This window comes from Macaca nemestrina, chromosome 17 (assembly GCF_043159975.1).
Source record: "Macaca nemestrina isolate mMacNem1 chromosome 17, mMacNem.hap1, whole genome shotgun sequence".
NCBI lineage: Eukaryota > Metazoa > Chordata > Mammalia > Primates > Cercopithecidae > Macaca > Macaca nemestrina.
The window spans coordinates 54,077,995-54,095,251 of record NC_092141.1 but is presented as its reverse complement, the minus strand read 5'-3'; the positions used below and the strand labels follow the sequence as shown (position 1 = coordinate 54,095,251).

The 17,257-nt window shown below is 35.0% G+C and overlaps 1 protein-coding gene across 10 annotated transcripts in view; it reads left to right on the top strand.

Annotated features, from left to right (window-relative positions):
- The window catches only part of LOC105476766 (syntaxin binding protein 4), a 197,755-nt gene that overhangs the window by 104,473 nt on the left and 76,025 nt on the right, over positions 1-17,257 (top strand). For 8 of the 10 annotated variants that reach the window (XR_984222.2, XR_984221.2, XR_984220.2 and 5 more), the window contains 4 exons: positions 700-876; positions 7,386-7,502; positions 7,993-8,042; positions 10,353-10,486. Coding sequence is in view for 6 of the 10 variants with exons in the window: in XM_011732940.2 (XP_011731242.2) it covers positions 700-876; positions 7,386-7,502; positions 7,993-8,042; positions 10,353-10,486 (478 nt within the window). In the remaining 4 variants the exon portion in view is untranslated. Of the gene's footprint in view, positions 1-699; positions 877-3,558; positions 3,657-7,385; positions 7,503-7,992; positions 8,043-10,352; positions 10,487-17,257 lie in introns of those variants that run through there. The other 2 variants (XM_071082934.1, XM_071082936.1) reach the window with 2 other exon arrangements.

Here is a 17,257-nt window from a genome sequence, read left to right as displayed (position 1 = left end):
TCATATAACTTCTCTGAGTCTGTTTGCTTGTGTATGAAATGTTTTTTGGTAATGTCTTTCTCTCAATATTGTTTTAAAGATTAAGTAAGAAAAGACATGTGAAGCACCTGGGACATAACATGTGTTTAATAAATGTCTTGTGAGCATTGCATTCAACAACACAATTATGTACTTTGCTACTAAATGCTACCTTTTGACTTAAACCGAAAGTGAGAAGTAGTAGATAGATTGATGTCCCTGAGATAACTTTGGCCTCCGGAACTTGGTCCATGGAGAAGCCCCATAACACTACTACAAATCTCTCCGCAGCATCTGATGACACTACAAGAGCCTTTTTAGAACATGAGTCCTACCACCTACTTGAGTTTTGTTGTAGCCTACTCTTTTTATCTTTTGAGCCCATTCTTATTCTTCTGTTTTCCATTTTCAACTCTTCTACATCCTTTATTTTCAAAATGTTATGCTAGGTATATGAAGTCAAGAGTTTCCATACTGAAATCAACAAAGGAAAAAGTAAGATCAGGCAACTACCTCATATAATAAAATAACATAACTATTAATTTTCAAATTAAAAAATAAAAAAAATATGTATATTGACTTTTTGGAATTGTAACTTCCAGAGCAGGGAAAATATTTTGTGTAAACCTCGGAAGTATTTCTTACATATTTCTTAAATGACGTTAATTTTGAAATCTTTAGGAAGCAAAAGCTGTAGTTGAAGAAACAAGAGCCCTGCGTAGTCGGATTCATCTTGCTGAAGCTGCACAGAGACAGGCACATGGAATGGAAATGGACTATGAAGAAGTGATCCGTCTGTTAGAGGCCAAGATTACAGAGTTAAAGGCTCAGCTTGCTGATTATTCTGACCAAAATAAAGTAAGCAAAGCAGTCATCTCTTCCAGTTACCATGGTTTCCTTGCCGTTGTCATGTATCCTGTTTTCATTTTCTTTTCATCTGCTCTTCTAAACTAGGTCAATGTTTGTCTTCTATTATTCAATGATAGGATGCTGTGTCCTGATGGGGGTAATGTAAAGGTCTTGAGCCTTCCTTTATCCAGATGGCTTTGGGATGGAAAAGCATGTGCCCCAAATTTATTTAGGTCATCGGTCAAAATTGTTCAATTCAGGTATTAAAGTCCTGGAACTCTTTAACATTTAGTTGATTACACTGGTTTTTTTCTTTTGTTTCCAAACTTGCTAATTTATTTTATGGGAATGGGAGGAGGGGAGTCTAGGAATGGGTATGCTCTTTGATTAGAGCATTCAAGGAAGCATAAAAGTGAAAGAATGTTTGCCTAATGCCTAGATAATTAATGGGAAGAAACTGAGTTTGAATTTTTTTTAATGTACGGTGTACTAAAATAGTTTCCAATAGATGATTTTCCAATTTCAATAGCAAAATACTGAATTTTTTTCAGAAGCCAGTGTGAACTTTTTGTTGTTGTTGTTGTTGACACAGAGTTTTGCTCTTGTCACCCAGGCTGGAGTGCAATGGCGTGGTCTCGGCTCACTGCAACCTCCGCCTCCCAAGTTCAAGTGATTCTGCTGCCTCAACCTCCCAAGTAGCTGGGGTTACAGACACCCACCACCACACCCAGCTATTTTTTTTGTGTTTTTGTAGAGACAGGGATTCACCGTCTTGGCCAGGCTGGTCTGCCCTCCTGACCTCAGGTGATCCACCCACCTCGGCCTTCCAAAGTGCTGGGATTACAGGCATGAGCCACCACGCCTGGACAGTGCAAAGTTTTTTATGCAATTTTTTTTACGTAATACATACTATATTCAGTGAAGAGGCTTCAAAAAACTATAATAGTCATATATATTTTTACTTTACTGAATTAAGGTAGAAAATCGAATAAATTGAAATAAATATTCATACATTTGTTCACTTATAAACATAACTGGTTATTTATATCTTGAATCCAATCAGTTTCTAAGAGAACATAAAGCAAATCTGAATAATTTATGACTATTTATTTAAACATTAAAAGGTTAAATACTTTAAATATACCACATGAAAATGAAACTGGTGTTAGAAATGCAAACTACCAAAGAAAATTTGAAATCTGTTAAAAGTCAGTAGACTATTTCTCACATCTGTTCACTTAAACCAATTCCACAAGAAGGCTGAAGTTCCCATCACCCTTTGATAATACCACAAGGCCAAGAGGAAAACATTTAGTTGACAAAGCAGCAATATTTAGGAATATTACATATTTGTTATTTGTGACCTAGTATTTACATTCTGAAAATAGATATGTGATTATGTTATGTAGCTTTAGCCTGAGTATGAAAATACTTTGAGATTTATCACAATATCAAAAGTATTATTTATTATGGTTACTCTTGAAGTGAAAAATCAAGAGTGTTTAATATTTTAATTTTAAATAATGTAACTTTCAAGAAAGTTCACATGAAATTATTCATTGTTTTTTGTTTTTTTTTTAAGCTTGGGTTATTTGTAATCTCTTCCAGCTCTTAACTGAGAAACATTTTTGTCCTAAGTTGCCTGGTAATATAATTAATTCAGTTTTTCTCTCTTTTATCATAATCGGGTTCTCATGCCATTTCTCTTAACAAGACTCTAAGCCAGTAACCTGTCTCTGAAAACAGTCTTTAAAAAGTCTCTTTAAAGAGCTATTAATATGAGCATCTCAACATTCAACATTTTCTAAACCCAGTATCAGTGGAAAAAAAGAAGGAAACCTTTTTTTTTTTTTTTTTTTTTGAATCGTGAGATTGCTTAAAGAGACATTGACCAAGATATTACAGAATTAAGATTCAAGTGTCTATTTGTAGGATAACAGATTCTTTTTGTAACAATACTTTTATTTTTCGTTATAACTTTTTCTTTATGTTATTTATTTATTTATTTACCTTTTGGAGTTTTTATTCACCTTCAACGTAAGAAATAAAACATTACTAGTACCTTTGAAGACCCACAGTGTTTCTTTCCAGTTGCATCTCCCACCCTTTCCCTCAGAGAGAACCACTTTCTTGGATTTATTGTTAACCATTTTCTTGAAAATTTTAGTACTTGTGTATATATTCCTTAACAATATGTTGTTTAGTTTTACCTGTTTATCAACTTTATATAAGTAGAAATATACTCTATGTATGATTCTGACCTGCTTTTCTTCACTCAACATTTTGTTTTTGCATTTCATCTCTTTGAAGTTTTTAGCTAGTTCATGTCTTCTCATTGTTTCTTTGTACTCTATTGTGTGGATATACTACAGTGTAATTATCCATTCTGCATTTGATGGACAGTGCAATTGTTTCTGTTCTCTTCTGTTATAAATGGTGCTAAGAACATTTTAGTACATGTATCCTGCTCCACATGTGTAATAGTTACCTGCTAGGAATAGAATTGCTAAGTTGAATAATTGTAAGTTTGGCTTTACTAGGTAATGCCTACTTATGCTTCAAAGTATTTGAACTAATTTGTACTCCCACCAGTAATGAATAAGAATTATTGTTTACCCCACATGCTTGCTAATGCTTTGTTTTATTTTACTTTTATCAATCTGGTAGTTATAATACGTGTTGTCATTATAGTTTAATTTGAATCTCCCTGGTTACTAATGGCTTTGAGACAGTGATATGCTGGGACCAACTGACACTAGCTCATGAGAGCTGATTGCATGCATCTCTTCTCAACTCCATGTACAGTGATATCAGGTTGGTAGCTTGAAATCAGCCATAATGGGGTTATTTCTACCCATAAATGTTATAAACCAAGGTTTCCTCCTCCCTGGTAGCCAGTTGAGCATATATTTATCTCTTTATTAGGCATTTGTGTTTCTTCGTGAAATGCTTCTTCATATCTTTTGACCCTTTTTCCCGTGGATTAGTTATCTTTTTCATATAGATGTGTAGTGATTCTTCTGGTTACTAATCCTTTGTTAAATTATATGTTATGAAAATATTCTTCCAAATTTCTAGCTTGCCTTTTCACTGTATGGTAAAATGGACAGGAGTTTTTAATTTTCGTGTAGACTAACTTAAAATCTTTACCCTCATGTGTCTTTTTAGAAGTCCTTCCATTTTCAAGGATATAAAGATATTCTTTTATATGTGCCTCTAAAAGTTTTAAATTTTGATCCTTCTGTAATTGGTTTTGTGGCAGTGTATGAGGTGAGGATCCATTTCATTCTTTGTTTATTCAAAATGAATAACTATGTCATCACCATGTTTAAAAAGCCCCTTCTTTCCTAGGTGATCTACAAAATAATCTCAGTCATATATCAAGATTTCATATGTGTATGAATCTGAGGTTCTCTATTCTCTTTTGTTGGTCAATGTATATTCCTCTGTGAATAACACATGGTGTTGCTTACTGTATCTTTTACAGTAAGTCTTGATATCTGATCATCCTGCCTAATTCTTTTTCTTCAGAAATGTGTTGGTTACATGACCCTTTGATTTTTTATTATCTATTTTAGATTCAGCTTATCAATTCCATCAAAAGAAAAAAACGTATCGGAATTTTCACTGACAATGTATTAAATATGTAGATTAAATTGGGAAGAATTTACATATTTATGATTTTCTTTATTTATGAACACCACTGAGGCACAGAAAGGTTACTTTCATTGTGACCAGATAATCTAGTTTATAGAATAATAACTGTTCGAAATTTGTTGACATTTGCCTCATGGCTTACCTTGGAGTCTGTTTACAAATGTTCAAAGAAAGCTTGAAAAGTCTGTTTACAAATGTTCAAAGAAAGCTTGAAAATAATTCTGAACTTGTTGGATGCTGTTGTTCTATATAATCCACTAAATCAGGGTCATTAATTGTGGGGTTCAGTTCTTCTCTGTTCATATTAATTTGTCTGCTACAGCCATCATTTACTCATAAAAGTGTGGCAAAATCTCCCTTTTGGCTTCTCTTTTTAAAATTGTTTTGTATATACTTTGAAGTAATGTTTTTAGGTGCATATAAGCTTGGAATTGTGTTATAATTCTTTTATGAAAATGTCATGACTCTTCAATCTAGTAATCCTCTCTACCCCTTAATGCTTATTTTTGATTGATAATAAATAGTAACACCAGCTTTCTTTTAGCTGGTATTTGTCTAAATACCATACATTTACTTTCAACTTTTCAATACATTTTAATTGTATCTATAGTAAATAACATGTAGCTGGATTTTTTTCCCATCTTACTAATTTTTGACCTTTAATTGGAAAGACCTTCCTATCTACACTTTTTTATTTGCTCATGCACTTGGCCTGATTTCTGCCCTCTTATTTTGTACATTTTATTTTCCCCATGTGCTCTAGTTTGTAATTTCCTGCCTTTTCTAATTTTTTTTATTGGTTCAGATTTCTCCTATGTCACCTTGCCCCATTACATTCATTCCTCTCTGTTGTTTTCGAAGTTACACATTCTGTTTCTAATTTTTAATGATTATCCTAGAAATTTTAACATTCTAATTTAACTTCAATTATAAAATTAATCAGTACCTTTTTTCTCTTCTTCTAAATATTACAAGCACTTTAGAACACAAATCCAATCATCCCTCCTGACTTAATTTCCATTTTTAGCAGTATTTTAGTTCTTTCTTTTCTTTTAAGACCACAGATTAGACATTATTTGTTTTGTGTGGTCAGCATTTGCTTAATAGGCTCCATGTTTAACATTTTCTGTTAAACGTTCTTACATCTCAGACCTTCTCACTTTGTTGCTTTCTTCATGAGTATGTATTTTAGAAATTCATGTAGTAAGGATCTGATGATAAAAGCTCTCCGCATTTTATTTGTCTGAAGAACATCTTTATTCAACTCTTGTTCTTGAAATATATTTTTGCTACATTTAGAATGTTAAGTTGGCATTTAATATCTTTCACTGTTTTTATTTCATGTCTGTGATGTCAGCTGTCAATCTGTCATTTGTTTGCAATCTGTTTCCTTCTATATGATTTTAAGATCTCTTTGGCTTCAGTGTTCAGCAGTTTGACTATGATGAATCATGTGTTGACTTCTTTAATGTGTACTGTTTGGGATTCATTGAGCTTCCCAATTCGAAGAGCAATGTCTTCTGCCATTTCTGGAAATCACTAAGCTATTATCCTGAGTGATTTCTCTTTCATTCTTTGTATTTGTTCTTATGTAATTCAGATTGGATGTGTGCTATAGCTTCTACTGGCTGTTTTCTCTTTACCTTTTCTCCCCATTTATATTTCAATTTTTGTCTTTCTGTTCCATTATGAGAAGTTTCTTTACCTCTGTGGTCAAGTTCACCCATTCTCTTTACAGTTGTATCTAATTGGATGTCAAATCTATAAATAAAGTTTCTAATGTAGTTATGTTACATTTTTATTTTTGAGATTTATTTTTTATGTTATCTGGATCTATTTCAATAGTTTCTTGTGTATTATACTTTCAATTCCCTCTTATTTTTAAAAACATATTAAACATAATTGCTTTATATTCTGTATCTGCTCACTTAAATATCTGCTGTCTTTATAGATCTGATACTGTACTTTATTTCCTTCAGTTAGTTTTCATTCATAGAGCTTATTTTCTCATATGTTTAGTGATTTTTGCTTGTGTCTGTGAGGTCATGTTCTATCAATGCATTATAAATGGGAATTCTTTGAGCTCCAAGTTTTAGAAATCTCTCTCCAGAGTTTTGTGTTTGCTTCTGCTAGCCTAGGACCAATTTAAACCAAAATTTCGGCATATGGCTTTTTAGGCCACACAGATAATGTAAGTTCTGGCCCCAAACCTGCGTGAGTGGGGACTTTTGGTTAGGAATTATTCTGGAGAAACTTTTTTACTCAAGTCACCTGAGCCATCATCAAAACACTGTTTACCTCTGTGAAGTTTACTACTTCCTCGTTCCCATTAAGGTTCTTCTGTTTTCCATTTGTGACTGTTGAGACCCCAAACTGTAGGCCACCAGGGATCAGCATATACCCTCTAAGCAAATTATGCTTCAGTGCTGTCTTACCCCAGTGGGTTCACTTGGCATTGCTGTTGCATGTCTCCATGGAATTCCTTTACGTCCTTGCTATCTTTGTCTTACTTCGTGTGTGTGTGTGTGTGTGTGTGTGTGTATCCAGCATTTTTAGTTGTGTTAAATTGGTAGAGGTTTCTGTCAGCATCTGGTAAGACACATTGCAAAAAAAAAGAAAAACCCATAAACTAATTTAAATGTATTTTACTATAAGAATCAATGAACTCATATACAGCTTATCTCATAAAACTTGCAGCATCTCCATGCAAATTAACTTTTAAATATGCAGTTAATTTCATGTTCCCCAAATCAAAATATATGTACAGTAAGAGAAAAAAATAATTTTGTAATATTGAATAATAGGGATCAGTAATATAAAAATGAAGAAATGTGTAAATGTTCCTTTTGATATCTCTGCAGGAAAGTGTTCAGGATTTAAAAAAGAGAATCATGGTACTTGACTGCCAATTACGAAAATCAGAAATGGCTCGAAAAACTTTTGAGGCATCTACTGAAAAGCTTCTTCATTTTATAGAGGCAAGTTTTTCTGTTCTATTACGTTCATCTTTAAAAAATATATAGGCAACTGGCATATAGATAAATGTTACTGTATTTGGTACCTAGTGAAACATTCTCTAGTCTCAGAGCAGCAATGCTGACTTGTGATCAGATTTAGAACTGCATAGATGTTGAAAAGATTGGCTCACATTTTATAGATTGTTTAGAGAAATAGTTGACACAAGGTAATGTGATTCCAAATATATACTATATTAATGAATAGTTTAATAAAAATCCTGATAATGTATAAACATTATTTGATAGCTATTTACCTTATAAAGAAATGTTTTATAGCTGTTATATTTCTGAGTAAAATTGCATGTTAGTTCAATTGTTTCCCCCACCCCCATGTAATAGAAACATCAGTTTAATCCGTGGACAGAGGAGGTTGTAAATATTAATCAAGAAAAGATCTTTTTTAAAAACTTTCAAACTTATATATCTCCTTCACCATCTTGTTTATTGCTAGGCAATTCAAGAAGTATTTTCTGATAATTCTACTCCTTTATCAAATTTAAGGTAAGAAAATTTAAGTGCTTTTTGCAGAATATGGGTAGTGATTAAATTCTTCATCTGGTCATTGTGACTCAAATAGTAAAAATCTCTTCAATAGTCCTAAGATGCTGCATAACTCCCATTGGATGCCATCATATGGAAATAGGTGCAAGAACATGTTGTTTTGGGTCCCATCTCTATTAAAGAAATTCCTGGAGGTATTTAGTCAATCATTGTAACCTTGTAATCTAAAATTGTGGTAGAAACCACCTATCCTGTCTTTGTCAAAAATTCTATAAAGATGAGATTAACTTGAAATTCTTTAATTGTCCTGCATATGAATAAAAGTTACTGGTCACAGGTTCACTACTAAAGGTTAGACTCAACACAGCCGACTAGTTGTTCTGGCAAACAGAATTTTGGAAAACATATTCATGCAATCATTTTCTTTCATTTTCATCTCTCAGTAGATATAAACAAAAGAAATATATTTGGAGAGTATACCTGTATTGTGTCATTATTCATAATACGTTTTGGATTTAAAGTTTCTTACTAGAAGCTGCAAACATACCAATCAAATTTATTTATTTCAAACCACAAGTTTATGGTCATTTTGATACATGATGAAAGACATTTATAAAAGAAAGATTCTTGTTTATGCATTCCCAAAGTAATTTTTTTCTGATCTCATAATAGCTGCCACTAGTCCTAGATACATCTTCTACTTCTAGCAACATACGCTTGCAGAAACAGGTAGACTCAATGAGGTCAGGTGTGGTGGCGCATGCCTGTAATGCGAGTATTTTGGGAGGCTGAGGCAGGAGGATCACTTGAGCCCAGGAGTTTGAGACAAGCAACATAGTGGTACATAGTGGGGCCCCATCTCTACAAAAAAAAAATAGCCAGATGTGATGGCACATTCCTATATTCCTGGCTACTTGGGAGGCTGAGATAGGAGGATTGTTGGAGCCCAGGAGCTCCAGGAGATTGAGGCTGCAATGAGCTGTGATCATACCACTGCACTCCAGCCGGGATAACATAGTGACACCCTGCCTCAGAAAATAAATAAATACTCTACCCTTTACTGTGATAACAGCAGCTTAATAAATGAAGATATTTTGGTCCGCATAGCATTTTTTAATTTAGAAGAATATTTATAATTCACTTCTAAACTCATTTTAGTGTAATGTTTTGCTTCTTATGATGAAGGGATCTGACATGTCTTCTTACTCTCCATGCTGCTTATGATACAAGAAAACTCTGTGAATTTCATGATTTTTACTCTCAGTAAGGATCTTAAAATAATCAGTAATCATATTTATTTCTTATATGGGTTAAGTGTGTCACCCACCCTCAGCTTTCCAAGGTCTTAGTTTTACCTTGACTAATAATTCAAAAGTTTTGTTTTAAAAATTAAGGTTAAAAAGGCTATGTGAAAGCCAGAGCCTGCCCTTGCCTTAAACTGCTTCATGGAAAAAAAGACGACTTTAAATAGCTACATCAAGCAACATTTCATGATGTCTTAGTAAATTAAACACTAGTAAAATCTGGTGCAGTCATTTCAATATAGCATATCTTCTACATGGATATTGGCCTTGGTCATTCAACACAGAATAAAGGCTATGTATTTGAATTTGAGAATTGATGCTTTTGTTTCACTTTGTGAATTAATATCATTATGCTTAGGAAGATGGACTATAAATAATGACAATTTTATCATCAGTTTAAAATTGTTTTTTTTCAAGTAAGTTTTAGTGTTTTTTTTGAGGAAAACATTTGATTTTTAATTAGATCAGAATGCATTCATTTTAGGTGACATTTGCATTTCTTAGAAGTGATATAAATGCTCTAGGCTGTTTTTGATTCGAGGCAAAAAATGGAATAGTTTAAGAGAGAATTTCAGGAGCAAATACATATATTGAATTTATATTTAATATTACTAGAAGTAATAATAAATGTATTTTAATAAAGTCATGTTTATGTGTTTATTTTGAATTTATATGGAACTAAATAAAATTATATCATATTAGCAAAACAGAAGCACTCACAAAATCAGCCCAACAAATGATTTAGGAGACAGGTCATCCTTCTATTACTTCTTTCTCATACATGAAGTCAACCTAATTTTAAAATATTTCTACTTATTATGTAGTAAATAATTGAAGACAGAAATATTGTTTTATGTGAATTACTTCAATTTTAGTTATGTGAAATAATTTCCTCAGAAATAGAAATATTTTTGTACAAATCTATAACTAATACAACTTCAGATTTAGTAAAGATAGATGTTATTTATTGTGTAGTGAGTTCAACTTTATTTTACTGCCTTTATAGTGAAAGAAGAGCTGTGTTAGCTTCTCAGACTTCCCTCACACCGCTGGGAAGGAATGGACGTAACATCCCAGCAACGCTGGCGCTTGAGTCTAAGGAACTTGTTAAATCTGTTCGTGCCTTACTTGATATGGATTGTAAGTTGTCTGCATTTTTTCACTTTTAAAAAATAATTTATTTAACAAAAAAACTGAAGTCAGACAGTTGGATTGCATTATAGTGGCTTGCCTACAGCAAAATTGATACCTAATCAATAAAAATCTTGATCTACCAAGATCATAGGAGGAGAATATTTCCTTTATGTAAAGACTCAGAATGGAGCTCTAATTAAGACATGCATTTACATCTACTTCCACCCAAAGTTTCTTTGAAATGGAAGAATAAATGTAAAAATCAATCGGCAGCAGCACTGGAAACTGGAGGAGTGGAATCAGCATTGAGGAACTTGTTGTTAAATAATAATATACCACAGATAGAGTAAGATTAAACGTACAGTCCAGCTGAGCAAAAGACCCCAAAACTCAAATATAACAGACAAAACTGCTCAATGAGTTAAGCAGAACCGTGGAAAAAACCCCAGGATCACAGACTGTGAATACTGGAAACAGACTCTGGGGCAGTCAGCAAGGTAGTTAATTAACTGTCTTGGAATAGCTGAACCAGTTCCCTAGTCTTCAGAGCTGCTGGCTCAGGCATATCCTCCTATGCTAGGGCCAGGAGAATACCTCTCTAAAGGAGCTACATGACCTGTCACTAGATACCTCTAGAGTCAGCATTGGGCTAGAAAGAGAAGTAAGGCAATGCTCTAAGTAACTTCCATCATCCCAACAGACAGAGAGATCCTTGGGGAAAACATAAATGATTGGACATTTTCCTCTTTATCTGTGTCTTTGTGTCTCTCCAGACACTTTTGCCTCTTTATGAATTTCAAATCCCTTTTTCTAACTATTTCTTACATACCCTTTATTTTCCTGCAATGAAAATTATAATTTACCTAACTATACCTATAATTTATAAAAATCAATGGCATGCTAATGTACTATAGAGGAGAAATAAGAGGGAGGTGATTTATAATAAAATGATATATATTTCAATATGTAAATGCTTTAGTACAACTATACTAGGATATATAATGTAGTCATCAGATGCCTGCACCTAAACAGAGAATCACCATAAATGTGGCAACCATGAATGTAGACTGATACAGAAACACTGTATTGTCATTTTAAATAGCATGAGCAGATTGTCATCAGTAATGTTCAAATGATTGTCCAAAATGGTGACCAATGGTAAAGTTCTGAAGAGAAGAAAGTAAAATCTTCCATCAATTTATATACTAGGTACAAGCCTAGGAAATGTAATGTATATTAAAACTATGCAAAAATATTTGGGGTTTATCTAAAAATGGAATTTTGTTCCAGATTTGAATAATTAAAAACAGATGTTTTACCACCATAAATCTCTAGTAGGGCATTTAAACATTATACAGGGCCGGGCGCGGTGGCTCAAGCCTGTAATCCCAGCACTTTGGGAGGCCGAGACGGGCGAATCACGAGGTCAGGAGATCGAGACCATCCTGGCTGACACGGTGAAACCCCGTCTCTACTAAAAAATACAAAAAACTAGCCGGGTGAGGTGGCGGCGCCTGTAGTCCCAGCTACTCGGGAGGCTGAGGCAGGAGAATGGCGTGAACCCGGGAGGCGGAGCTTGCAGTGAGCTGAGATCCGGCCACTGCACTTCAGCCTGGGCGGCAGAGCGAGACTCCGTCTCAAAAAATAATAATAATAAAAAAATAAACATTATACAGGACACAGAACAATTCTTTGTTGCACAGGACTGTTGGGTGCATCCTGTAATGATAGGATGTTCAGCATTCCTAGTACCCTTTCACTAAATGCCAAAAATATCCCCAAACCCTGTGACAATAGATAATGCCTCACAAATTTCCAAAAATGCCCCCTAGGTGTAATACCATTCTTAGTGGGAACCTCTATGGTTGATCCTTGTTTAAAATATGAACCAACAACCAACAATCACCTAATAATGGTCCAAGGGTGAGAAGAACTACATAACAGGGAGATTGTGAAGAGAGAGAGAAAAAGTCTTTAATTAAATAAACATAATGTAATATTCTAATATTCTGAAGATAGCTATATTATATTCTTGAAATAAAATGGAGTTATTATCCTTAAAGAATCAATAACACATTGCATTCATAACACAGGAAGTAGTTGCATGCAATAAAGCGTTGTTTTTTTTTCAAGACACGGTCTCGCTCTACTACCCAGGCTGGAGTGCAGTGGCTCAATCTCGGCTCACTGCGACCTCCTCCTCCCCCATCCCCCATCACTCCCACCCCCAGGTTCAGGTGTCTCAGCCTCTCAGGTAGCTGAGACCACAGGTGCACACCACCATGCCTGGCTATTTTTTTATTTTTAGTAGAGACAGGGTCTCTCCATGTTGCCCAGGCCTGGTCTTGAACTCCTGGACTCAAGCAATCCACCCGCCTCGGCCTCCCAAAGTGTTGGAATTACAGCCATGAGCCACCGCACCTGGCCAGAAAAGAGCTTTTAAAAGTATTTTACGTTTCCTTTTTCACTAAATGAAGATATTACTCAAAAAAAGTTGTTTGATTATTAAATAATATAATTTATTTGAAGCACCTACCTATCACATTCCTAGCACAAAAAACATACTCGGGAGTAAGTTTTGAATTGTGGTTGAACTATAGACATAGCACTTTTTAAAAAATAAGCTGTTCCATTTACCATTGCTGCAGAACAAATCAACCCAAAAGTTAATGGCTTCAACCAGCAATTTAGTATTGTCTCTCATGGTCCTGTTGGTTAACTAACTGCACTCAGCTAGGCAGCTCATGTTAGAGCACTCTCCCGTGGTTGCAGTCAAATGTCTGTTGGGGTTGCAATCATCTGATGACTCTACTGGGCTGGACATCTAAGATGGGAGCTCATCTTTGGCTATCAACCGGAACACCTACCTATATTTGGCCTCCCTAGCATGGTGACCTCAAGGTAGTTAAACTTCTTGTGTGGTGGCTCAAGGCTCTAGCATAGGTATTTCAGTGAGCAAGACAAAAGCTGTATCAATTTTTATGACCCAGCCTCAGAAGTCACACAGCCTCACTTTCACCATATTCTGTTCATCAATGCAAATTTGAGGTGATGGGACTTAGACTCCACCCATGTATGGGAAAGTGACAAGATCTCTTTATAGAAGAGCATATAGTCAGAAGTTATTATTGTGGCCATCTTTAAAGAATAAAATGTGATACGTTTGTATATGTCAAATGCAAGTTAATTTAGTTGGGATGGCTCAGTAAACATTATTACAAGTACCCATTAATATATGGCATATTAGTAGATTAGTGTGTTAGATTTTGGTTGTTTTTCTGTCTCTTTCCTAATGTCACCTTACCTGCTAGTTGTCTTTCTGCTTGCTTCTAACATTCCACCATCCCTCTAGTTTGCCACTTTTAATCTTCCCCATGCTGGGAAATAGATGAAAAGAGAATGAGAGACAGAGAAAGAAAGATGTAAACGTCCATGTTAATTAACTATGAAAATGATGTTTTCAGTACAGTTCTGGGTATTAGATGGCTTGGCTTGGTATGGGGTAACATTCAAAGACCTCTGGGATAAGCTCTGATTTCACAACTGTGATATGGAGGATTGGAAACTATGCCTCTCATAGTGTCTACTCAATTTTCACAATAAGTATATACTTAAAAATTTGTATTACCTAATACGTTTGTAAAAATCAAATTATATGTCAAAAACTCATAAGGGCTAATTATGTGAAGAAATTCTGTGGGTTTTAGGAGGAATGAAAATAATCACTCCTAATGTGTTATGTGTAAGTTCAGAATTTTATATATCAGACATTTTTATGTTGGGGTGGCAACAGTGTAGGGAAACACCTGCATAGACATAGCCCAGTGGACATTAACATCATTAATTTTCATTACCTTGCTAACATTAACTTGAATATCTGTCAAAAATGATTATCCAAAGAAAATATTTGAAATTCAGCAGAACTTATTTCGAAGAAAATTTAAAAATTTCATCTGCACTTTTTTTCCCCCAATGATAGTCAGTAATTTGCATGCTGGTTATAAATTAATTATGCAATCAGGTTTTTAAAATTTTATTTTAATTTTATTTTCAATTGACAAGTAATAATTGTATGTATGCATGGGGTACATAGTGATATTTTGATACACATAATATATAATAGTCCGATAAGAGTAACTAGCATATCTATCATCTCAAACATTGAGCATTTCCTTGGGTTGGGAACATTAAATATCCTCCTTCTAGCTATTTCAAACTATGTAGTACATGATTGATAACTATACTCATCCTGCACTAGTATAGAGCACTAGAACTTATTCATTCTATCTAGCTGTAATTTTTTATCCTTTAACAAATCTCTCCCTATCCCCTGTTCTCCCCGTCCTTCCAGTCTCTAGTACCCTCTGTTTTACTTTTCACTTCTATGAGATCAACTTTTTTATTCATATGCGGGGACACACACACACACACACACACACACACACACACACACACCGTGTTTTCCTTATCCATTCATCTGTTGTTGGACACTAAGATTGATTCCATATATTGGCTATTGTGAATAGTGCTGCAATATACATGGCAGGATGTCTCTTCGATATGCTGACTTTCTTTTCTTTGAATAAATGCCCAGTAGTAGGATTGCTGACTCATATTGTAGTTCTATTTTCGTTTTTTGAGGAACCTTTATACAGTTCTCCATAGTGGCTGTACAAGTTTACATTCCCACCAGTGGTGTACAAGGGTTCCCTTTTCTGTGCATCTTCTCCAGCATTTACTTTGTGTGTTTTCGATAATAGTCATCTTAACTAGGGTGAAATGATAACTCATTGTGGATTTTATTTGCATTTCCCTGCTGATTAGTGATGTTGAGCATTTTTTGTCTATTTGCTGGCCATTTATATGTCTTCTTTTGGGAAATGTCTATTCAGATCATTTGCTCACTTTTTAAATCAGATTGATTGGTTTTTTGCTGTTGATTTTCTGATAGTAGTTTGAGTTTCTTGTGTATTCTGGATATTAATTCCCTGTCAGATGAGTAGTTTGCAAATATTGTCTCCAATTCTATAGGTTATCTTTTCACTCTTGATTATTACCTTTGCTGTGCAGAAGGTCTTTGGTTTGATATAATCTCATTTGTTTATTTTGCTTTTGTTGCCTGTGCTTTTGAGGTCTCATTCATAAAATCTTTTCCCAGACCATTGTCTTGAAGTGTTTCCCCTATTTTTTCTCTTAGTAGTTTCATAGTTTCAGATCTTACATTTAGGTCTTTGCTTCATTTTGAGTTGATTTTTGTATAGGGTGAGATGTCATTCATCTGCATATGGATATCCAGTTTTTCCAGTACCATATATTGAAGAGACTATCCTTTCCCCAGTGCTTTTGGCACCTTTATCAAAAATCAGTTGGCTGTAAATATGTGGATTAATTTCTGGGTTGTCTATTCTGTTTCATTGGTCTGTGTGTCTGTTTTTAGGCCAGTCCCATGCTGTTTCGATTACTGTAGCTTTGTAGTATATTTTGAAGTCTGGTAGTGTGATGTCTCCAGCTTTGTTCTTTTTGCTCAGGAGTGCTTTGGCTGTTCAGGGTCTCTTGTGGTTCCATCCAAATTTTAGAGTTTTTTCTATTTCCATGAAGAATGTCATTGGTATTTTGATGGGGATTGCATTGAATGTGTAGATTGCTTTGGGTAGTATTGTCGTTTTAACAGTATTATTAATAATTATTCTGGCCGGGCGCGGTGGCTCAAGCCTGTAATCCCAGCACTTTGGGAGGCCGAGACGGGCGGATCACGAGGTCAGGAGATCGAGACCATCCTGGCTAACACAGTGAAACCCCGTCTCTACTAAAAATACAAAAAAAACTAGCCGGGCGTGGTGGCGGGTGCCTGTAGTCCCAGCTACTCGGGAGGCTGAGGCCGGAGAATGGCGTAAACCCGGGAGGCGGAGCTTGCAGTGAGCTGAGATCCGGCCACTGCACTCCAGCCTGGGCGGCAGAGCGAGACTCCGTCTCAAAAAAAAAAAATAATAATAATAATAATAATTATTCTGATCTGTGAGCATGGGATGTCCTTCCATTTGTTTATAGCCTCTTCAGTTTCTTCCATGTGTATTTTATAGTTTTCCTTATAAAGGTATTGTCTCTTGCAAGGGTTATGCTTTGATGTTTAAAACTAGCAAATCTATGTTGTCCTTTTATTTAGAAATATAATTGCTAATGTTGGCACATTTTGCCAGTACTTTTTATAGGTTTATATGACATAGCTTTTCAAGTTTAATAATTCATATTAAATTCAACTGATTTTCTTTCTCTTTAAGCAGCAGCTTTTTCTGCATGGAAAACAGAAAATTACAAACTACCATGAGGTAGATAATTCAGCCACAACCCCCACCTCGTTTTCTTTCTTTGCCTTGACTATCTGGTTATTTCAAGTTACAATTTGAAATTTTTACTTGGGTAATTGCCTCTACTTTCTTCTTAATATAAGTGTTCTCTAGGATGTTATACTATGGGATTTTCTCAGAAAGCTGAAGGGTAAGGTTTCTTGGCTCTTACAGCTTAAAACCAGTCTCTAAGGAATATCTAGAAGACAATTCTGTCGCCCAGGCTGGAGTGCAGTGATGTGATCCTGGCTCACCGCAAACTCCACCTCCTGGGTTCAAGCAATTCTCCTGCTTTAGCCTCCTGAGTAACTGGGATTACAGGTGCCTGCCACCATGCCTGGCTATTTTTTGTATTTTTAGTAGAAACAGGGTTTCACCATGTTGGCCAGGCTGGTCTCAAACTCCTGACCTCAAGTGATCCATCTGCCTCGGC